This window comes from Panthera pardus, unplaced genomic scaffold (genome assembly GCF_024362965.1).
Source record: "Panthera pardus isolate Hobbes unplaced genomic scaffold, ASM2436296v1 HiC_scaffold_22, whole genome shotgun sequence".
NCBI lineage: Eukaryota > Metazoa > Chordata > Mammalia > Carnivora > Felidae > Panthera > Panthera pardus.
This window is the reverse complement of record NW_026526788.1, coordinates 8,261,002-8,285,267: the sequence shown is the minus strand read 5'-3', so window position 1 is coordinate 8,285,267 and position 24,266 is coordinate 8,261,002. Positions and strand designations below refer to the sequence as shown.

Sequence of the window (24,266 nt, the reverse complement as noted above, 5' to 3'; positions counted from 1 at the left end):
AAGAGAAGGTTGAGGGACGGTTAAACACCTTTCTGCTATTCCCATAAACTAGATCCATACCAGTTCTTTTCCCCAAGACCGAAAACCACAAGAAATAATAAACAGCAATGGACATTAATAGTGCTAAATTTGGTTCTAAGCACCCCCTATACCTCAATCCATTAAATAATCTGAACAACTCCATGGGGCAAATCTCATCATGGCACAAATGAGGAAACTATAACCAAGTCAGGTAAGAAACTTGACCAATGGTCATGCAGGCATCAGCTGACATGCCAGGGTTCAAATCAAGGCAGTCTGACTCCAAACAGAGAGTTCCTAATTACCCTACCCTGCCTTACATACGTGAGCACAACTTCCTCGGTATTCAGAAGTGATTGAATAACTACACCGCGCATCAAAGTTCTCTGAGATCACCCAACAAAGAAAAACAAGCTCAGGCATTACACAAAAGAGCCAAGACTTGTTTTGCATTCTTCTCTCACTACTGCACTCCTGTTAAGGTAGACGCGATGCTCCTCCAGCTTACTAGGGAAAAAAGAATGTTCATCTATTGCCGACATTAAAAAAATTCTGACCTTGGCAGATTATATAAAGGAGCCATTCGGAAGCAGGCCACCACTGCCCTCTTCCTCTGCTTGGACAGAAGTTTGTGCCATACAGCTTTCTTCGATCTCTGTGGGTGCTCCACCTGAGGTAAAAACGATACAAACAAAACATTAAATATGTTGAACTCCGACTTACCCTCAACAATACTGTATTAAACAGCTGTGCCTTTTACATTAAAAACGTTTGGAATTACAATTCCCAAAGTACCCCTGCAATTATTATAGGAAAGCCCGTGTCCTAGAAGTCACCCAACGCTAAATTGGAAATAGTTTTGAATGCTGTGTATTTTCTTTAGTCAAAACAGAATATCTCCCCAGTAGTGTGTACTTAAGAAGCTATGTCATCTGTAAAATCAAAGAAATATAAAACCATTCTACATAAAATCATTTTGCAGCCTTTTCAGAATCTGGTTATGGTTCTAAAACATGTTTTCTGCCTACGCAAAAAAATCAACCTATTCTTATTTATGTATCCATTTCGACCAATTTTATCATGAGAGTTACAGCAGTAAACACGAATAGAGGCAGACATAGAAAATTCCACCGAAATTTCAACTGTTCCTTACTATAACAGGATGGGGAGAAAATGACAAGGCTTCAGGAACACATTACTAGGAGTGAGGAAAAGAATTTAATTTTGCAAAAATGTTAAAATACATTATTATTTTGTTAGATAGGGACAAATGAGAATTCAAAGTTGCAGTAAATGAGGCAAGCAAGCTATTTATTTAGCTAATGGTGTTTGGAGCTCCAAGAGGAAAAAGAGATTAATTATAAGTATTAGAGAGGAAAAAAAAACCAACATGTAATTCTAAATTAATTAGTAGTCTCTAGGTAATTGAGCACTGTACTTCCCAGACTGTAATATCTCCGGTGCATAGATGTAGATTTCTGGAAGAAATAAAAATGTTGCGTTAGCTAAAAAAATAAATCTAAAGTCTATTATCCTTTGCAGTAAAGGGTCAAAATATGAATTGTATAATGCCTGAAGAAAACATTAAGAGTGTCTGGACTAGAGTGGTTTAGAAATTTTAATGAAGCAACTTGTCTTTGGAAAGCACTTATTTATATCCATGATGGTCCTCCCTCCACAGGATCAGTAAACGCTTTGTGACAACTGTCCACTTCGATTTTCTTCTTGGTGGCTGTGTTAAGTGAATCAAGGCTGGTATCGTTCAACTAGACTCAATGCATTACAGTGCCATTCTGATATTCAGGCTGTAAGAGGTAGTTTTTTCTGGGAATAAGGTATTCTGATGGGTGTGGGTGATAGTCAACAAACACATTGCAATAGTGAGGCACTGAGGATACGGTAGTGACCATGGTAGAAAAGGTGTCTGCCATCATGAAGCTTATCACTTGGCAGCGCATTTTACTATATGTGAGAAGTGCTTAATGCCTCTCTTCTCACTGTCCAAATGCTGGGAGGTGCTGCTGTGTTAGCTTGGCTCGAGTTTAAGTGTTAGGAAATCCCAAGGAGACAGGTTACTCTCATGGACAAAAGTTACCAGATGTACAGCACAAAATATATAATTGCAAAGGTCGCTGATACCTACGATGAACTAAGTATTTGCTGCGTGCCCACTGTTTATGCACTGAGTTTGGCGGGTGAAGATACTCATCACAAGCTACTCTATGACTGAGTTACAAATAAACATTAGAATAGAGGTACTGAAGGCATGAATTCCTCTTCTGGTACATCCTCTGCTCTTTTCTATTCTTTGATAATTGATGATTTCTTTTTACTCATGTTCTTAACCATCTGTAAAATAGTTGGCCTTCACTAAAATCTGACCCCCTTACCTTTTCCTAGAAAATTCCTACTTCTCCTTTAAGATTATGGGGATCACCTACTTCATAACTAGATCAAGCCTGGACTCCTTTTATAGCCTCTTCAGCACCTTTTGTATCCCAGCACATCTGTATTATTGCATATTTATCTATCCACATGCTGTACTAGAGGATGACTCACTTGAGTAGACAGACCACGTTCAATTCCCTGAACCTGCGAAGTATAATGCTGCCATATGGTTGTGCACTCAAAAAATGTTCGGGGAAGGAATGACTGCTTCAGAAAATGAATCTCATTACTTTACAAATGACTTCATCCATTATGATTGAATACATGTGTCAATATGTAATATGTGAGTATAATAAAACTATCAGATTTCAATAAGCTTCATTTCATGTATCTAATATTCAAGCAAATCCAGGTATATGCATAAAAACCAGGAAGAGTTAAAACCTTATGGTAGAACAATGCTGCCAGGAATAGTTCTCTGGTAGACATTTAATAGCCTTCTTAAATATGTGTTTCTTTCTTCTTTTTTTTAATGTTTATTTATTTTTGAGAGAGAGAGAGAGAGAGAGCGCGGTGGAGGGCAGAGAGCGAGACACTGAATCTGAAGAAGGCTCCAGGCTTGAGCTGTCAGCGCAGAGCCCGACGTGGGGCTTGAACTCACGAACTCACGAACCGTGAGATCATGACCTGAGCCATAGTCAGATGCTTAACTGACTGAGCCACCCAGTCTCCCCAATAGCTTTCTTAAATATGTATAAACTCTGGAAAAACAACTCTAGGACTTTATATATCACTTAAAATTTCATTACCTTAAGTTTTGTCTTCTGTTGAGTGATAATTTGTACTTATTTAATATTTCATGGAGATATTGAGGGAAATATTAAGTTCATTATATAGTACATATTACATATGTATATTACATATGTTATATATTATAAATATTGTGGTGTTACACAATGTGAGCACATGTCCATAGCCATGTGGTTTGAGAGTATCCTAGCTACATCTCATCAGGTATAGTGACAGATCGCATGACACTGGAGAAGTTATTAATGTTTGAGGGTCACGTAAGTAAGCAAACAAGGAAATTAAAAGGATATTACGTTAGGTGATATCTGCATGTGACTTAACTGGTCAAGGCAGGGATGAAAGATCACCAGATAATATAAAATAGAAATCAAAGAAAAATCTTTGTCATTGTTATGCTAAGATATTCTGCAAAACATTTACGTGACAAAGTTCCTGAGATGACACAGGCCATTTTATGATTTTATGTGTACTGTAAAAATGTGAGATCTGCCACATCAGGTAAAGGTTGTCATGAAAGCCCAGTGACAGATCACACTGTTGGGTTCACACTGAACTCCCTCACTCTGGTGTCATTTTGCCGAATGGACCTCATGAGACACAGGGACAATGTCCCTCTATTGCAAATATCTTACCTAGGCCAGAAGATTCCTTACACAAAAACGTAACCCACTGATGGATAATTTTTCGAATATTCTCAATTTGAGAACTGTTAAACAAAGGTAATGAATACAGAAATCAAACATAGTAAACTTTGTAGTTTAAAATAGGACACAACTGAAAAATCATATAAAACCACTATTCTCGCACAGTTTTAATATCGATGCCGTAGCTCTTATCTAAATATATTTATTGCTGATCTTGGAGAAAATTAGCTCAAAAATATCTCTAATAAAAGGAAAGTTGAAGCAAGTAACCAAAAAAATTCAAATATTAAACTAGTGAAAGCATCTCATACATGTTGTTATGAGCAGTAATAAAAAAATGATACACAGAACATGAAATCAGGTAACTCCTGAAATTTTTGTTAGAATGATTTAAAATTAAGTGTATAATCCTATTTATCTGTATAAATATGGAAATATTTTGGGGCACCTGGGGGGCTCAGTCAGTTAAGCATCTGACTCTTGATTTCGGCTCAGGTCATGATCTAATGGTTGTGAGGATCGAGAACTGCTTTGGGCTCTACACTGACAGCAAGGAGCCTGCTTGGAATTCTCTCTCCCTCTCTCTCTGCCTCATCCCTGCTTGCACACGCACATACTCTCTCTCAAGATAAATCAATAAAATTTTAAAAAAAGAAATATTTTGAGAAAAGACAATAAAACAAAGGCCGTGATATCTCAAAATATATTACCTATATATTGCTACAAAAATTACAAGCTTGGAAATTTGCTTATTAGGTATAAGCACTCCTGAATCATATATTATTTATAATGAGTGAGCTGAACACACATGTTTTTGGCCCACCCATAGCTAACAAATTAACACATACCATCTTTGAAATGTTTTTACACGGTTAAGGCAAATACTATGGAATCCATGCTGAATCTAACCTGCTCAAGATGAAAAAGCACATTTGCTATATCTAATACTCTCTCTACGGTCTTCTCTGGATCTGATGTATCTTCAGTCCTGTTCGGTAAGTCTTTGTAAAGAGCCATTTGCCATCTGATAGCAGGATCCTCCAACTGCATGAAAAAGGAAAAAGTTTCAAAAATACAAGGTTACGATGTAAGGAAGGGAAGACCTACTTTACTGGGTGTAGCCCAGTGTCAAAACACCATGAAGAGATCAACACAGAGAAAGACCTTGTATTCATGAAATTTACCATGCAGTGGGGAAGACAGAAATTAAATATGTACAGTTGTGAGGAGAGCTACTCAAGAGAAAGATAAGGTATCATGAGCTTGGACCTAACCTGCTGGTGGCTGTTAAGATTCCCCTGAACAAGTGAAGTTTTACCTAGAATGTAAGGATGAGCTGGATATGATCAAGGCAAGGAAGTAGGCAAAGTGATCTATCTTTCTCTTCCCCTTTCACGGTCAAACACTGAAAGATTTACATACTTACTTTTACAGGCAATGATACAGGATCTCATTTATCTATAAATACAGGGACTCTGCAACTGAGTTTAGTCTCATTGAAACAAAGATATCAAATATAAAGCAATGGAGGAATATAAAATCATATTCTTATAATAAAGGAGTCTTTTTAAAATTGTCAAATTTCCTGAGTGGGAGATACAACTGAATTCTGTATGTTTTTGAGAAAGATTATTATAACATCGTAGAAATGGACAAATATAAACATCTTTATAGGGAAAAGATCACATTACTTCAAAGAAAGAATATAGAATAACTATATTATTGAAAATAGGCAAAGTCATCCCTGTATGTTTCTCTTCCCCTTTCAAGTCTCCATGAAAACTGGGGGACTGAGGGTAATGAAGCAGAAGTAAATGGACAAATCTAAAACTTCACAACTCCCAGCCCAAGAAAGCATAGTTTGACATGTGAAAAATAACTCATCTAGGGGCAAACACAGGATTTTATACACTGAGTGGCTTGTAGACACCATCTGTCCTTTGATAAGACAAAATGTTTTTCCTCCACATACTTTTTTTCATTTGAGGACTGTGCCTGGTGCTTCCAGACAGAAATACACATTTTTACTTATATTTGGTAAAATAAGTAGCATCTTTATTCTTTCTCATATAAAATTACTTCTTTTGGCCCCCAGGATGACCCATCCTACAACTTCAAGACAATACATTCAAGAAGGTGCTAGGAATAAAAGAATTCATCTTCTGTAAGTCTGTGTGTCCCCATAATATATGTGCCTGACTCTTCACAAAACAAGTATAGACTGAAATATCAAAAAGAATATGCATTCATTACTGCTTTATTTTCAGGTCTCATTCAGTTGGCAGTAAAATGCTGATCATAAATGTGTTTCCTTCTCTGCTCTCCTCTCTCTTTCTGACTCCCCAAGACACAACATAAATTGCCCTCAGTACTACTATAAAAAACTTCTAGAATATAATCGGATTTCCTTCTGCTTCTTCAAGACATCCTTTTTTATTTATTTCCTGGGAAGAGCATAGAACCTTTGTTTAGAGGTACTGAACATCTCCTGTCTCTACTCAGTAATGGTTGTCCTAGACCACGTTTCTCAAAGTGTGGTCTTGAGTCCCGGGGATCCCGAGACCTTTGCATGGACTACAGGATCTCCTCGAACACCCATATATGAAGCATAAACCCTTCACTTGAGGTTCAGGCAGAGGCTTTACTAGTACATTTTAAAATGCTCATAATCGTTTTGCAATCTGAGAAGAGATCGAACTCTAAAAGGCATTCATCTCCCATTCTGGCCAAGTTATTACTAAATAATATGAGTACCTACACATCAAAGTGCACACGAAATGTGCTCTAAATCAGTGTCTGTGCCTTGTGAATATTGGAAAGGTATGTCTCACCTTTATCATATTGTGCTCGTAAGTGTTAAAAGAAGAATATGGTTTTGATCTTGGAAAGAAACATTTTAATACCCAGAAAAGCAAACGTTATGCTGTGGTCACTATTTGCTGACATTTGGGCACTGTCATAATTGAAAAAATTTCCCAGAAGGGACACCAGAATAGAAGCAAATAGGCTGAATGAAGATAACAAATTGCTAGACTTCTTACATTGCATAACGGGTTCTGTAAACAAATGAACAATTTATCCCCTAGTATGAAAAATTTCCAAATAATTGTACTACAAAGTAGTACAAAAAGTACTTACTTCTAGCAATTGTTTTTACCCACATTTATGTTTTCCTTTACCTCCCTAGGTAAATTCATTTATTCATCTATTTCTATTACAGCAAGTCTTAATATCTCCTATGTACTAATGACTTCTAATGACATATATTTAATTTCTGGACACTAGATGAAAAAGTTCAAATTCTTATGGACACCTATCTCCATGTCCCAAAAGTCCTCAAACTCAGCTAATGAAGGAAGTTTCCAACCTTTATTTCAAATGGTGACATATTTTTTTTCAAAGTCTAAAAATCTTTGGTGATCTACGTTGACTTTTTAAAGTAAATAAAACACATTACTTATCTTGAGAGTCTTTAATACCAAGAGTTTTGCAAGTAAAGACTGATTAAAATAATATGTTTTCACTATTTGAATTGCTAAAGTGACATTACTTGCAATACTATTCTAAAGAGAGATTCACTAAATTCATAAATACTATGTACTTAAATTTGGCTTACCTTGCCTTGTAAATGAATATTACTGCGGATTATATCTCGTACTTCATCCTCAGTGTCTTTCTGTCAAGAAATAAATGTTACCTAAAAGAAGTCTTACCATGAATGCATCAACTGTCACAAGTCAACAGAAGTAACTCCAGCCTCTTTTGAAATAGTGTATGTCTGCCCAAACCTACGTACAGGGTTTCAAACACACCACAAATGCGGGGGATTCTTTTTCAGACTATTTCTTGATACTGCTGTGAACCGGAAACAAGGTACCAACTTACATCGACTCTACGGGAAGTGTCTTAAGACTCACTGGAATGGAATTTCTGGTTCATAAAAAGTGGGGGCAGAGGTGTGTTCCCTTGTGATCAAACAGGGGTATATCTCTATCATTCTCTGAACTCTCCAGAAAGTAATTTTGGCATTTAATACTACCCCCCTCTGATCCAGTAACAACAAGGAAATACCCTGAGAATCAAATACTAGAATGACCACCACCAGAACTGCATCTGTGCAGCCCATGGTGACACAATGTCCCCTCGATTTGCTTATCTCAGGGTATCCAATTCTGGATATTCAGAGAGGTGCTTCCGCGTGGGAATGGGGGTAAAAGAAAATGTCCTCCCATTTACATAAATATAAAATAATGATCCCGCTGTATATTCTTGAAAAAGTGCGTCTAGGTAGCCACCAAGAGAAAAAACAGAGGTCATGAAGAAATCTTGAGAACTGAAATGTTGATGCTTGCCAAGTCGAAGAGTCAACTTGGTTGACTTAGAAAGTCAACACCTTATCTAACCACGATCAGCACAGTCCATGATGCTTCTCACACTGAAAAATTATCCCTCCTAAATTTGAATACATTTTTCATAACAAATTTTATATAGGAGTTCATATGAAATCCATTTTTTTTCCCGCTGCCAGCAACTTGTTTGCATCTTTTCTACTGGGTTTCAGAATATTCCCTGGAGGTGATCAACATAATTTAGAAATGAAAAATAGCGCCCCCCCCCAAAAAAAAATGGGCAGTCTTTGCATACACAGAAAAACTGCTTACTCAAACATCTAACGGAAATGAAATCCTGACACAGACCAGTGAGAAAAAGGGAGTCTAAACATTTGAGTCTGGAGGTCAAGTGATCATTACCACCAGTATGAACAGGAAAGTTACCATACTAAATCGGTTTTTGGCCAGAGCGATGAGCTCCTGGTCCCCAGGGGCACAGATGTTCAACCCAATGGGCAGCAACCGCTTCAGAGCTGCCACAATGAGAGAGGTCTGCGTGGAGTACCGATCTCCTTTGCGCTTCATCTTCTTCCTTTCCTGATCAGAGACAGCGGCCTGGGGAACAAAGACAAGTTTTGGAGTCGGTGACTGCTTTTCCCACACTCAGAACTAGGAGCCTTGGGGCGCCTGTATGGCTCAGTCGGTTAAGGGTCTGACCTCTACTCAGGTCATGATCTCACAGTTTGTGGGTTCGAGCCCCGCATCAGGCTCTGCGCTGACAGCTGGGAGCCTGGAGCCTGCTTTGGATTCTGTGTCTTCCTCTCTCTCTGCCCCTCCCCTGCTCATGCTCTGTCTCTGTCTCTCTCAAAAATAAATAAACGTTAAACAAAATTAAAAAAAAATTGGAGTCTCTTCTAACTTGATAGTGGTTCGAACTTCCTTCTTTCTTTGGTCCCTATTTTTGAGAATACTTTTCCTCTCTCCTTCTTAGCATCTCTTGCTAATTTTAAGTCCTACTCTCCTATTCCCAGGTCATTACAATTCACTGGTGTGCTTTCTACATGCATTTAGAAGGAAAACGCAAATTGTGATTTTAGAGAAGCAGATGGATATATGTAAAGTCCATAGTAATTTCTGATATTATATGTTTAATAGTTTTCAATGCTTAAGAGGAAAAATTTAAGAATATATGGGTTAATGAAAGACCTAAACGTAAGACAGGAAGCCATCAAAATCCTCAAGGAGAAAGCAAGCATAAACCTCTTTGACCTTGGCTGCAGCAACTTCTTACTTGACACGTCTCCAGAGGCGAGGGAAATTAAGGCAAAAATGAACTATTGGGACCTCATCAAAATAAAAAGTTCTGCACAGCGAAAGAAACAATCAGCAAAACTAAAAGGCAACTGATGGAATAGGAGAAGATATTTGCAAACAACATATCAGATAAAGAGTTAGTATCCAAAATCTATCAAGAACTTATCAAACTCAGCACCCAAAAAAACAAATAATCCAGTGAAGAAATGGGCAAAAGACAGGAATAGACACTTCTCCAAAGAAGACATCCAGATGGCTAACAGACACATGAAAAAATGCTCAACATCACTCATCATCAGGCAAATACAAATCAAAACCACAAGGAGATACCACCTTACACCTGTCACAAGGGCTAACACTAACAACTCAGGTAACAACAGATGTTCGTGAGGATGTGGAGAAAGAGGATCTCTTTTGCACTGTTGGTGGGAATGCAAACTGGTGCAGCCGCTCTGGGAAGCAGTACGGAGGTTCCTCAAAAAACTAAAAATAGAACTACCCTACGACCCAGCAATTGTACTAGGCATTTATCCAAGGGATACAAGTATGCTGTTTCAAAGGGACACATGCATCCCCTTGTTTATAGCAGCACTATCAACAATAGGCAAAGTATGGAAAGAGCCCAAATGTCCATCGATGGATGAATGGATAAAGAAGATGTGGTATATATATTCAATGGAGTATTACCCGGCAATCAAAAAGAATGAAATCTTGCCATTTGCAAGTACATGGATGGAACCAGAGGGTATTATGCTAAGCGAAATTAGAGAAAGACAAATATCATATGACTTCACTCATATGAGGACTTTAAGACAGAGAACAAATGTACACAAGGGAAGGGAAGCAAAAATAATATAAAAACAGGGAGGGGGACAAAACATAAGAGACTCTTAAATATGGAGAACAAACAGAGGGTCACTGAAGTGTTTGTGGAAGCAGGGGATGGGCTAAATGGGTAAGAGGTATTAAGGAATCTACTCCTGAAATCATTGTTGCACTATATGCTAACTTGGATATAAATTTTAAAAATAAATTAAAATTAAAAAAAGAAATCTAACCAAAAAATAAATAATAAAAACGATTTTAGGCGTGCCTGGGTGGCTCAGTAAGCTAAGCATCTGATTTTGGCTCAGGTCATGATCTCGTAGTTCGTGGGTTTGAGCCCGCAACGGGATCTGTGCGGACAGCTCAGAGCCTGGAGCCTGCTTCGGATTCTGTGTCTTCCTCTCTCTGCCCCTTCCTTGTTTGTGCTCTGTCTCTCTCTGTCTCAACAATTAATAAATGTTAAAAAAAAATTTTTTTTTAAATAAATAAAAATAAAAAAGAATCCCAAGAAACTCCAGCTACCAAGCCAGTCGGTGCCCATCCCCCAACTCTATCCCCTAGGACCTTCCTGGAACTCATGGGTCATGCCAAAGGCTGGGGGCAGGGCAGGAGAGCTGGGGGCAATCCCTCTGTGCCCAAGAAGGCCGTCACTGCAGGATGAATTGAAATCCATGCAATCCCACGTGGCCTTCAGAAGAACCTCCTCCTATGGATCCAAACCAGCTAGAGATGTTCCTGTCACTCCTCTCAAGCCACCTTGTCTGTCTGTTCAGTTTAACTGCCGATGCCTCTCAGGCAGTGGGTTTGTTCAAACTGAAGCTCAAGAGAATTATAACGTATAGGGTCATATTTAACAAGTAAGGAAGACTCATACATAGAATCTGATGAATAAACTATCTTATTGTTCAAAAAAAAGGAATATATAGCTTATTTTTGTTTGATAGATGCTTGGTTTGAAATATACACATGCTCTCACTCTCACACACATGAACACAGTGTATATAAGACTATTATAAAATACATTAGCCTTTTATGCAGTCTTCAAACACGTCTCCCTAGGGCATTAACCCCTCTCTAGTGGAAACAGATGTTAATATACTAACTCATATAACATAAATATTCAGGATTAGATCTCTGGACGGCCTGTTCACATCTGAGTAGTGCCATGCTACCTCAGGGTTCTTTTGGGATTTTGTTGAATTTTATGTTCATGTGTCAGGGTCACTTTCAATGCCGAATCTAATTTTCACTGGGTAGTAAGTGTCATTCTTTCTATTAACAGGGCATATGCTAATGTCAAAATGAAAATAATTGTCCCATATCCACTGCTTTGTACTTGTTAAGTTTCTTTGTAGCAATAACACTGCAGATATCTTCATGACAGTGACATACTGTAATAGTTTCGGTCTACCGAGAAAAAAAACAGAAGAGAACTTAACATACAAACAATATGCTTTCCCTATGTTGCTATCACAACATGATGTTGAAAGAATTTCTTCACATTATGCAGTAAAATAATGGAGTCATCATGAAGTAATGGTGCCTTATATATTGTTAATTATATTATATGACATATTTACTATGACATATATTATACATAGAGTATATGTTGATATATCAAACCTATAATATTTGAGCCACAGCAATAAGAATTGTATTCAGTTTCCAACGAAATGGACTTACTGCATGGACCCTGTTCTTAACTGTACCAATTCATAAGAGATTATTTTCAGTATATTTAGTGGAAAAAAAAAAACCCTATGAATAATTATTTGTGCCATTAAATTAACTCATAAAAATAATGAATCAGTGGTTTTATTTTATTTTATTTTATTTTTTAATTTTTTTTTTTTAACGTTTATTTATCTTTGAGACAGAGAGAGACAGAGCATGAACGGGGGAGGGGCAGAGAGAGAGGGAGACACAGAATCGGAAACAGGCTCCAGGCTCCGAGCCATCAGCCCAGAGCCCGACGCGGGGCTCGAACTCACGGACCGCGAGATCGTGACCCGAGCTGAAGTCGGCCGCTTAACCGACCGAGCCACCCAGGCGCCCCTGGATCAGTGGTTTTAAATGAGCTCTTTGCTCATTTAAAAATGAAGGAAATGTAACCACAGTGATAAAAATAATTATCCAAATGAGGAACCAACATCCTAAAAATTAAACAAATTGATACAAATGATTGCAAACATATTTCTATCCAATTCTGGTAATTTAGCTTCAGCAAAACAATATCATACAATACATTAATGTCTAAATTTTGTTGGTGTTATGGTTTTCTTGACCCTAACTTGTAAAGATTTTTGATTTTATGGTTGTATAAGTACAAGGGGCTTATACCTGGTTTGAAATTTATAAATATTCAAGTGACCCTACAATAAGACTAATTGAAATCAACACTAAGGGCAATTATAAACTGCTCCATTTTGAGAAACACTAGACAAATGAACTCCTCCTTATGCTCAAATAATAATCTTGCATTGTATACCACAGGAAATCTATAAACTGAAAAGAGAAATTAATACATCTTTGAACACTCCCAGTGATGATATAGTCCACTTCCACTATAAAGAAATGAAATCTACAATCAAATATGCTTATGTACGACTATATCAATCAGGTTTTTGATGTTTATTTATTTTTGAGACAGAGAGAGACAGAGCATGAGCAGGGGAGGGGCAGAGAAAGAGAGGGAGACACAGAATCTGAAGCAGGCTCCAGGCTCTGAGCTGTCAGTACAGAGTCCGATGCGGGGCTCGAACTTATCAACCGCGAGATCATGACCTGAGCCGAAGTCGGATGCTCAACTGACTAAGCCACCCAGGCACCCCTATCAATTGGGTTGGTTTGTTTGTTTGGTTGGTTGGTTGGTTGGTTGCTGGCTGTTTTCTCACCAGACTATGGAGCTCCATCAGGGCAGGGGCCAAACTTGGTCTGCTCCTTTCTATTCATTCATTCATTCATTCATCCATTCACTCTTCATTCATTCACTCACATACTCATTATTTATTTTAAAGAGTTTTTTAAATGTTTTTTTAAATTTATTTTTGAGAGAGAAAGAGAATATGATCAGGGGAGGGGCAGAGACAGACAGAAACACAGAATCTGAAGCAGGCTCCAGACTCTGGGCTGTCAGCACAGAGCCCAACACGGGGCTCGAACCATGAGATCATGACCTGAGCCAAAGTCGGCCGCTTAACTAACTGAGCCACCCAGGAGCCCCAAAAGAGTTTTTTTTAAGTTTGTTTATTTTGAGAGAGTGAGAGAGAATGTAAGCAGAGGAGGGGCAGAGAGAAAGGGAGAGAGAGAATCCCAAGCAGACTCCGGACTGTCAGTGCAGAGCCTGATGCGGGGCGCGATCTAGTGAACCATGAGATCATGATCTGAGCCACAATCAAGAGTCAGATGCTTAACCAATGGAGCCACCCAGGGGCCCTTCCAGTATTTAGAACCAAGCACTCCGCCTTGCCCCTAGGAGCTGCTCAATAATTTGAGCAGAACTGCTAACACTACTGAATTTGCATGATATTTCATTTGCAACCAATTCCTAACATTCGAATCAGAGGTGAATTTGCAACAGCATGGTCGATATGGGCATCGTATTTAAACAGAAAAGTAGGGTCAGCTGATCCCCGTCACGAATCAGTCTCTTTCTCTCTCTCAGGCACACACACGCATACACACACACACACACACACACACACACACACACACACAATTTCACCTAAAATAAAATTTAATACAGGATCACGAAAAAGGGAAGACTTTTCTAATAGTCCCACAGTGAAATAGCCTCCCCAAACAAAACAAAAATCATAGATATTTACTAATGTTTTTTTCAAAAAAAATTCAGATATATTAATTATAAAAGTGAATCTCATCACATCAAAAACACAAGAGATGACAAATGCCGGTGATTATATGGAGAAAAAGAAACCCGTGCTCACTCTTGATGGGAATGTAAATTGGTGCAGCCACTGTGGAAAACAGTATAGACGTTCCTCAAAAGTTAAAAATAGAACCACAGGACGCAGCAATTACACTCTTGGGTATTTAGCAAAAGGAAATGAAAACAGGGTCCCAACATGTCTGCACCCTCCTGTTCCTTGCAGCGTCAGTCAAAAGAGCCAAGATATGGAAACAACCTATGCATTCATGCATGGATATATGCACACAGTGGAGTGTTATTCAGCCATAAGAAAGAAATCCTGCCATGTGCAACAACACGGATGAACCCTGAGGGCATTATGCTAAGTAGATAAGTTAGAGAAAGACAAATACCATATGCTACCACCTATATGTGGAATCTGAAAAAGCCAAACTGATAAAAACAGAGAGGAGAGTGGTGGTTACCAGGGGCCGGGAGGTGGGGACAACAGGGACATGCTAATCAACGTGGACACATCTCCCATTATAAGATAAATATAAGTTCTGGGGATCTAATATACAGCAGAGTGATTGTAGCTAATGATCGATCCTGTGTTGTCTACTTGAAAGTTTCTAAGAGAGTAGATCTTAAGTGTCCTCACCACAGGAACAAATGGTAATTATATGACATGATGTTAACCAATGCTACGGTGATAATCAGGTTGCAATACAGAAGTGTATCAAGTCAATCTGTTGTTGATTTTCACCTGACACAGCACACTGTTATATGCCAACTGTATGTTAATAAAGCTGGAAAAGATAGTGAGCCTAGCTTTAAATAAATAAGGCCAGGTGCTACATTTCAACAGGAACTGAAATCTTAAGAAAAAACAGGACAGAATTCTATAATGCAATAGGTAAAACCCACTATTTTTTTTTCTCACATCAACAAACTAACAAGAGTTTGTAATAGATGCTTTCTTTAAAAAAAAAAAAATTATAATCTTTATTTATTTTTGAGAGAGAGAGACAGAGGGTGAGCGGGAGAGGGGCAGAGAGAGAGGGAGACACAGAATCCAAAGCAGGCTCCAGGCTCTGAGCTGTCAGCACAGAGCCCGATGCAGGGCTTGAACTCAGGAACTGTGAGATCATGACTTGAGCTGAAGTCAGCTGCTCAACCGAGACACCCAGACCCATGGATGCTTTCTGTATATGGGTTTTTTTGGTGTTTTTGTTTTTTAAGGTTATTTATTTATTTTGAGAGACAGAGGGAGCACAAGTGGGGGAGGGGGCAGAAAGAGAGAGAGAGAGAGAGAGAGAGACTCCCACCCTGGCTCCACTGCCAGCACAGAGCGCAACATGGGGCTCGAACTCACCAACCGCGAGATTATGACCTGAGCCAAAGTCAGACGCTTAACCGACCGAGCCACCCAGGCGCCCCTGCGTATGTTTTTAAAAAAGTCATGCCATTAAAAACTTCAGCAATGCTGGCAATACAATGATGCAACATTGGTACCAATGCAACAGTGAGTCTGGAAAATCAACAGTAAAATAAGACACCTACACATGCCCAGGTTAAGGACCAAATTTCAAACTCTTTAAAGTCAAATCTTAGATTTATCCATATTAATTAAGTAGCCACCATGCACCAAGCGCTGCATTGAGCTTTCAAGTTACCATGTGAATAAAATATGTTCCCCGCCCCTGCAGAATGTTGGGTCTTAAAGAAGTCACAGGGGCTGCCGCCCAGAGTGCTCAGGGCCAGGCTGTCACCGAGGGCTAAGAGTAAGAGAAGGGGGCAGGAGGAGACCGGCTTCACCGGAGGGGAGCATTCACCACCCTACATGTTAACAACTGGGTGAAGTACACTAATATGCACTTGCTGTAGACAACACCACTTCCCAAGCTTCAGACAAAGGCACAGCAGGGCTTCCGTGTCCCACACAGGTGGTCACCCCCTCCTTAGAGCATTATGGCCAATTTCATATGCACTGGCCTCTCTCTGCCTGACGGGCTACACACATTTTAATTCAAAATGAGGTCCTCAATCCCAGATTACCATATTCCAAATTGGTCTGCTGGCTTCAATCATATTTCCATATTTTATCTATAATTACCCGCCTTCTATATTATCTTCTAATTTTAGAAATGGTACTGCAGGGGTGTGTTGGTGGTTCAGTTGGTTGAGCATCTGACTCTTGATTTGGGCTGTGGTCATGATCTCATAGTTCATGGGTTTGAGCCTTGCATCAGGCTCTATGCTGGTGCTGCAGAGCCTGCTTGGGGTTCCCTCTCTCTCTCTCTCTCTCTGTCCTACTCTCTCTCTCTCTTCTCTCAAAATAAATAAACTTAAAAAAAAAAAGAAAGCAATGGTACTCCATACAAATAGCATTCGTTCCTGTTTGGATGTCTGCTTGAAGACTGATACATAACAATATGTTGTTTGGTTTGTGTTTGGGTCTGAATCTCCATTCAAAAGAGTTTCTTTCTCCTTCTTCTGCACTCCAGGGGAGTGGATCTATGGGCCACTGTGACGTCTCAGGCAGACAGTTTGAGGCTTTGTCAGAGGAATCCCTGAAGCCTTCTGGATCATTCTGTTCCCAGCTCTGCATGGGGGAACATCTCTCTGCCCATTTCAGCTTCAGACGTAAGACCTATGGCTACCTTCCTGTTACCCATTCCTGGCACTAGACCTGAACAGTGCAGCTTTTGGGAAAGATGTTACTCATTCCTTTGCTACATCCTGCTTTTGGGCCCTTCCTGCCATATGGGGTTAGCAGAGCACCTCAATGATATGATGGAAGTAGAATTATGATGCTACTTTGGCCAACACAGTGACTCTCAAATCTGTGCAAATGCTGAAACACAAAGACATCATGATTCTTTTGGTGAAACAATCATGTCTTAAACCAGCCTGGGTGGCTTAGTCGGTTAAGCATCTGACTCTTGATCTCAGTTCAGGTCATGATCTCATGGTTTGTGAGATCAAGATCCGCACAGGGCTCTGAGCTGACAGCGTGGAGCCTGCTTGGGATTTTCTCTCTCCTCTCTCTGCCCCAACCCTGCTCATGCACACACATGCATGCTCTCTCTCTCTCTCTCTCAAAATTAATAAATACACATTTAAAAAAGAAACTAGAAACATTACTTCTAGGAAAAATGTTTATGGTATGTATGCAATACAAAATCTCAAGCACACATGTAGACAAAAACGACGAGACGTAAGAACAACAAGGGAAAGCATGATCACTCATTTCTAAGTACTTCATCAATATTGCTGTTATTTGTTATATATCTTGTTTCAGAGCGTTAGCAGTCATATGGTAAAAAGACTGAAAGGCTTGAGAAAATTCGGGGGGGGGGGTGCGGGCATTAAGATGCTTCTATCCATTTTTGCATTTTATTCCCTGCAAATGGGAGTAAATGTTACTCTTCGTCAATGTGTACAGATGCCCTAGTGTGGCTTATAGGATGTGCAGCACACTGAGCGTATGCTTTGAGAATCAATGGACTACAATGAGGAAAAGGAGGGAAGAAGATGTCTTTGTAAGGGTGTGCAGACCTCTGATCTTACGACTTTTCGCTTATCTCAAGTTTCATGATACACCACAATCACCGTCATCCTCCCAAACTTAACACTGACTCCTTGGGCCCTCTCTCTATGCCTTTGTTAACGGCGTCCTATATCGACAACATGCTGTCAAAGCAGAGAAATTCACTAACGGTTTTCGGCTCAAAACATCCGTGAGACGTGTGCTTTTAGCGCAGCATCTCCTGACAGAGCATCAGCTCACTCTCCAGGCTTGCTGACAGCCCAGAGGGGAGAAAAGTTCTCATCTTTTATGTGTGTGGCAAGAGCACGGTCACGCAAATAGCCTACTGTAGTTGGGGACAGACACTGCAGGCATGCAAAGCTTCAGTTACCCTTAGCTTTTAGTTCCTCTGTAATCGTGTCAAATGCATGCATTTAAAACCCTAAAAAAGACTAGGAGCATTGAGGGATGCTATTCAATTGTCCCAGTGGTCACCAACAAAGCAGGTGACAGGCACGAGTCACTCCTAGGGTTCAGGGGAACAGGTGTCCCTGCCAAGGAAACGCCACCCCATAACTTACAGAGTTAGAGACTGATTTCCTTGGCCAGACTCACACTATGCTGCATCTCTGGCCATCTGGCAGCATACTTTCGGTGTTACATACTTTGCGTGTCTGTAAGCTGTTCATTTCCTTATTTAGTGGTAATTCAAATAACAAAGGCATGGATCTTTAAGTGTTTGGAGAGGTCCTCCCCTCCCTAACATGAGTGACACAGAAGACAAAAATTTAGAGGCATCCCCCCACATCTCGTATGTAAGAACCTGGAATCCATCCATGTGGTTCTTAAACAATGCGGCTAATTATTCTGATGTCCAAGTGTGTGTGTGTGTGTGTGTGTGTGTGTGTGTGTGTGTGTGTGTTTGCAGGTGGGTGGGTGAGTATGTTAAGCATGCCTTTTTATTCTGAGACTTTGATGTCTTGGGGTCTTGATCCTTGATCACTCCTCCCAAAGATAGTCATTTCCTACAGATAATAAACTACTTTCCTGCAAGCATGTCTTTCATAGATCGACCGACTAACCCAGAGTCCTATATTCCCCAAACGCTTCCTCTACCTGGGCCTCCATCCACTTGCCCTAATCGCCCCAAGTCTACATACCCCAACTAGGGACACTCCTTACACCCCAGAGACCACTGAAATTATGCAAACTAGCCAACTCTGCTTTACCCGTCCAGTCCCACAAAAACCGTAATACAGGTTCCTGCCCACCTTTTCCCCTTGTTCCCTCTGCCACAAGACCAACAGTGCTTTGCCACATGTCCCCCCCATATGACACGCCTTCTGTTTCTAGGAAACGGTGAGTAAAAACCTCTTCCTTCATGAAAGTCATTTCTGGGTCTGTCTTACCATACCTACTCACATCCTAGGTTTCCTTAAAACTGGGTGTATGCATATGTGTTTAATCGGTAAATAATATTACAAAATCTATAAAATCTCAGTTATACATCCTCAAAAGATCTAAAAGAAAATCAGCAAATGAAGGTTCCATTCAGACATTTTCTAGAACAGTACAACGTATTATACTAATACCTTTGACATCTTTGACTTGGTGTCCGTAATAAGGAAAGACATATTGTTGATTTCATTCTGTACCACAAAGTTCTGCTCTTCTCTTTTGAAATTCTGAGAAGGTGCAAAGAAAATTTCAGTTAAAACCACACAGATAAGAAGCCCATGTAATCAAGAAGTTACACAGGACCCAGAAGTCTTTACAAAGAGAAGTAGTAATTCGATACAGATTTAATAAGAAAGGGAGCAAATATTTGTTACGTATATAATGAGAGTGCTTGGCATGGGGCAACAATTCTGGGAACTAGATACAAATATGTAATGTTTCAAAGGCGGGAACACTAAGATCCAGAATATTTTAAGCACTGAAGTCACACACCTACCAAGGGATAGAATCAGTACTCAAATCCCAATGTAGCTGGCAAAAGGCACAGACTGCTTCTTGGAAGAAACACGGGGCGTGCACAACTATGATGTAGCTTTCCATTCTGCCAGATATTTTATCTACTTTTTCAAATACTATTGACGTTATTTTATTCATGTTCAATTCAGGAGTGTGAGAACACAAAGTCAACTGTTTGAGGAGTGGTAGTGAAGAAAGCAAACACAAAATGAAAGTAGAAATATTCAGAGGTTTAAAACAGAAATTAACAATCTAAGCACATGCCTTCTTCCTCTTTTTTTTTTTTTTAATGTTTATTTATTTTTGAGAGAGAGAGAAAGAGACAGACCACAAGCGGGGGTGGGACAGAGAAACAGGGAGACACAGAATCTGAAGCAGGCTCCAGACTCTGAGCTATCAGCACAGAGCCTGACACTGGGCTCGAACCCACGAACTGTGGGATCATGACCTGAGCTGAAGTCAGACGCTTAACCCACTGAGCCACCCAGATGCCTCAGCTTCTTCCTCTTTTGGATGAGCAAAACTCAAATAAAATAATTTCCTAGTAAGCATCCAAAATGTTAACAATTGATGAGTAATAAAATATTTTGTGTGAAGGACAGTGAAAAGACCAAGCTTCGACTTTCCTTCAGCTCACGTTAACCTTCTAATCTTACTGTTCATAACAATACGGTTGCTCATGAGTTTCATCTTTAAATATTTGGGTAAGAATATATATGACACACACTAACAGATTTGTGTTTTAAATATACCCATGAGATTCAAAGGGTGCCTGGGTGGCTCAGCCAGTTAAGCGTCCGACTTCAGCCCAGGTCATGATCTCATGATTCGTGAGCTCAAGCCCGGCATCGGGCTCTGTGCTGACAGTTTGAAGCCTGGAGCTGCTTCGGATTCTGTGTCTCCCTTTCTCTCTCTGCCCCAACCCCGCTCATGCTCTGTCTCTCTGTCTCTCTGTCTCTCTGTCTCTCTGTCTCTCTCTCTCTCTCAAAAATAAATAAATATTTAAAAAAAAATTTTTAATAAAAAAAAAATCCCATGAGATTCAAAAGTACATATTCAGATTTTTTTCTTATTCTTGAAATTATCATTAGACATTCATCTAAAAATCTGATGATGATAAATACTCCTCCAAATACTTGTTCCAAAATTATGTCTTGCATATAAATTTAAAGAAGCCTTTTTTTGGTATTTTGGTGATTAATGAAGTTGAAGAGTCTCAGTTCTTCAAGGGAAAATATGCAGGTTTTAGTTTTCTTAATTTCAAATATTCCTTGGATTTCAAATATTCCTTGAAAAGCACCCTGAACCATCTAATGCACCCCTCAACATGAGTTACATAGGATGAGATCATTTGCTTTTTATCTAGGGGAACATAAAGACCTAAATGAATTTTAGGCACCACAGAAAATGAAAGTCAATGTGAAATACAAATGCATATATTAAAAAGGCCATTATTTCATATATTATTTCAGTGTGCTTACATTTTTTGATGTATGTTTTTACATACATTTTGATATCAAGTTTGACAGACTCCTCAGAGGCAGGCAACAAATATTATGCATTATTCTAGACATGAAGTGGGAAATTTTTATTTTTTTAAAAATATGACATTTCCAAAGTAACAGGATTTGGATAGCAATCTGACGAAATAAACAAGGAAGTTTTCTCAAATAATGGAACTGAGGTTGAGGATTTTCTTTCTTGGAGTCTCACATTTACAAAGTGCCACAGAATCATAACTGAGACAAAAATTCTAAGATTTTGAAATAATCTGGGACAATAATAAATGTTCACTTAACCCATTTTCTGCGAGTTATTCAAAATAATTATAGAATGCTCTCGAGTTCTTATTATTAAAAACCTTTTTCAGACTTAAAAACATATAGCTCCACTTGCAGCATACAAAATAGTGAAAATATTCACTAAAGATGTACTTTATAATTTCTTTTCAACAGGATTCCGAGCAGGGACTGTATTGTATTCTAACATATACATGAAACTAAACTCCTGTAGAAACAAGAGTGTGTGCAACAAATTTAAAGAAGTAGTATCTTTAACAAGTAAACAAATGTATCTTGAGATTGAAAAACCCAAGTCCAACCCATTTCTCAAACTAGGCATCAGGCGTGCTCCTGGGGGCTCAGCAAAACACCTACAGGAGGGAAGCCTAGAGGAGAAAATGCCACATCCCTGTGTCCCCGTTACCCTAAGATTTAGAGGCAAACAGAAAAAAGCATTTATGGAGTGCAACTAAAAACCCCTCAGTGATTTTTTTTTTTTTTAATACAAATTACCAAACTCCAAATGAAGGTTTATAGTGCTTCAAACTACCACGGGGAATGTGTCCTGTCTCCACACCAGTTAAGGGATACCTAGGAGGCTAGCTTGAGAAACACTGTCACAGGTATTTACTAAAGGGACTGGAAAATTAGTTGAAAACTTGAAAGCCCTGGGGCGCCTGGGTGGCTCAGTCGGTTGAGCGTCCGACTTCACCTCAGGTCATGATCTCACGGTCTGTGAGTTCGAGCCCCGCGTCAGGCTCTGTGCAGACAGCTCAGAACCTGGAGCCTGCTTCGGATTCTGTATCTCCCTCTCTCTCTCTGCCCCTCCCCAGCTTGTACTCTGTCTACCCCTCTCTCAAAAATAAACAAACATTAAAAAAAAAAGAAAACTTGAAAGCCCTTAAAATAAACCAAACCGGAAGCAATATTTTTCTACTTACGTGGGATTTTGACCAGTAGATAAACACTTCAGCCACCATGCGGAAAAGGTCCTCTGCTTCTGGGTTAGGTTCTTTTAGCCACTTTGCCCTGGATCACATATAAATAAAGTGGTGTCTCAGTTACTCCTTCCACTTGATTTTTTTTTTTAAACACCCACTCAGGGGCGCCTGAGGGGCTTAGCTGGTTACGTATCCGACCCTTGATTTTGGCTCAACTAATGATCTCATTACTTGAGCCACAGTGCTCCCCAACATTAGTCTCTGAGCTGGGATTCTCTTTCTCCCTCCCCTACTCATGCTGTTTTCTCTCTCTCGCTCTCACAATAAATAAACTTAAAAAAAAAAAATCACCCGTTAAGTTAAATTTCAAACCAAGCAAACTAAGGGCAAGTGTGCTGTCCACAGAGGCCCTAGATGGCCACTGGAGTACATCTGTCTTACACTTAAAGCAATTTAAACACTGTAACTATCAAACTGCTAACTTTTGCAGAAGGCAGACTACTAATGAGATCTCCCTTGGTCAATTCGAGATGCTTGGTGAAAATCACCTTGTCTATACACATCTGGTTAGGTCACAATCACGCACCAGCTCATCCCCAAGCGAATGAAGCCATTCATCAGGACACATGAACCCAGCAAGGTCATGACTGAATCGGAGAAATGAATCCCTTGGGAACAGTGTACCTGTTATAGTCCACAAATCTAATCAAGAGCGGGTAGAAGGCATAGAGGTCTCTGGCCAGAGTGGTGAACTCATCGAGAATGAGAAGCTCTGCCTCGGACATATCCCCCCTGGCCTCAGCTTTCAGATGGTCCTCCTCCGACACCACCATCGCTGCTTTTTTCTTGAGTTTCTCCATTAATGGCAAGAAATGAGTTTTCAGGAGCTGAGGTTTCACTTTATTTATAATGGGCTGTGAAAATACTGTTTGAAGACAGACATTAATATTCTGTTCTGCATCAACAGGCATTAAAAAGAAGACAGATTATAATTACAACTGTAGCATGATTTTGCCCCGCCCGCCTCCCCTCCCCCAGCACAAGGCTTCTTTCAGGATTCAGCCCATGCCTCAGGCGTTTTTCTAGTCCCAAACCTAATTACACAGTTGCTGTTCAAAAATGATTACTGAATTGAATTTGATGTGCTTTCTTTTCTTTTTTTTTTTTAATTGGCAGCTAATTTGGAATGGGGGAAAAAATGTTCATTCACTTTGGAAATCAATTATTTTCACAAAAAGAAGAAAAAATCCCCAAATGGAAAACATTCTTCTGGCTCTTTCTTTACAAGGAGTAGGCACCACTGAATAATCACTAGCCTACATACAGCCATCCCGCGTTGGCTTTCCCAGCCTTGTCCCAGTGGGAGACTCAGACTGCACAGGTCATTTATTTATTTCTGAATTTTTTAAACACCCATCTTGTCCATCCTTGAAGCTGGTCCACATTGTCCGAGGTGGGAGGTGCAAAGACAGACAAATGTAGATTCTTGACTCTGTGTTTTGGTTATCCTCTCCCCACTCCTGATAAGATGAATCGCTAAAAGGGGGTTGTTTCAAAATCCAGTTTTTTTTTCGTCTCTGTCTACAGAACCATCAGTTTTTCCTGCTGCACTTCCTGATCAGTCTTACAGAGACCGTCCAATCAGGAAAATGTTTACTTATTTAAAAGTTGTATCAGGGGCGCCTGGGTGGCTCAGTTGGTTAAGCGTCCGACTTCGGCTCAGGTCACGATCTCGCGGTATGTGAGTTCGAGCCCCGCATCGGGCTCTGTGCTGACTGCTCAGAGCCTGGAGCCCGTTTCAGATTCTGTGTCTCCCTCTCTCTCTGACCCTCCCCCG

General features: G+C 39.7%; 1 protein-coding gene across 9 annotated transcripts in view; it reads right to left on the bottom strand.

Moving 5' to 3' along the window:
• RYR2 (ryanodine receptor 2) overlaps positions 1 to 24,266 on the bottom strand; it is a 756,877-nt gene that overhangs the window by 107,549 nt on the left and 625,062 nt on the right. For 5 of the 9 annotated variants that reach the window (XM_053910232.1, XM_053910224.1, XM_053910226.1 and 2 more), the window contains 8 exons: positions 23,114 to 23,354; positions 22,430 to 22,517; positions 19,326 to 19,418; positions 8,639 to 8,809; positions 7,480 to 7,539; positions 4,773 to 4,907; positions 1,465 to 1,499; positions 579 to 692 (listed from right to left, as the gene is read on the bottom strand). In XM_053910232.1, coding sequence (XP_053766207.1) covers positions 579 to 692; positions 1,465 to 1,499; positions 4,773 to 4,907; positions 7,480 to 7,539; positions 8,639 to 8,809; positions 19,326 to 19,418; positions 22,430 to 22,517; positions 23,114 to 23,354 — 937 coding nt within the window. The remainder of the gene's footprint in view (positions 1 to 578; positions 693 to 1,464; positions 1,500 to 4,772; positions 4,908 to 7,479; positions 7,540 to 8,638; positions 8,810 to 19,325; positions 19,419 to 22,429; positions 22,518 to 23,113; positions 23,355 to 24,266) is intronic. The other 4 variants (XM_053910227.1, XM_053910229.1, XM_053910228.1 and 1 more) reach the window with 1 other exon arrangement.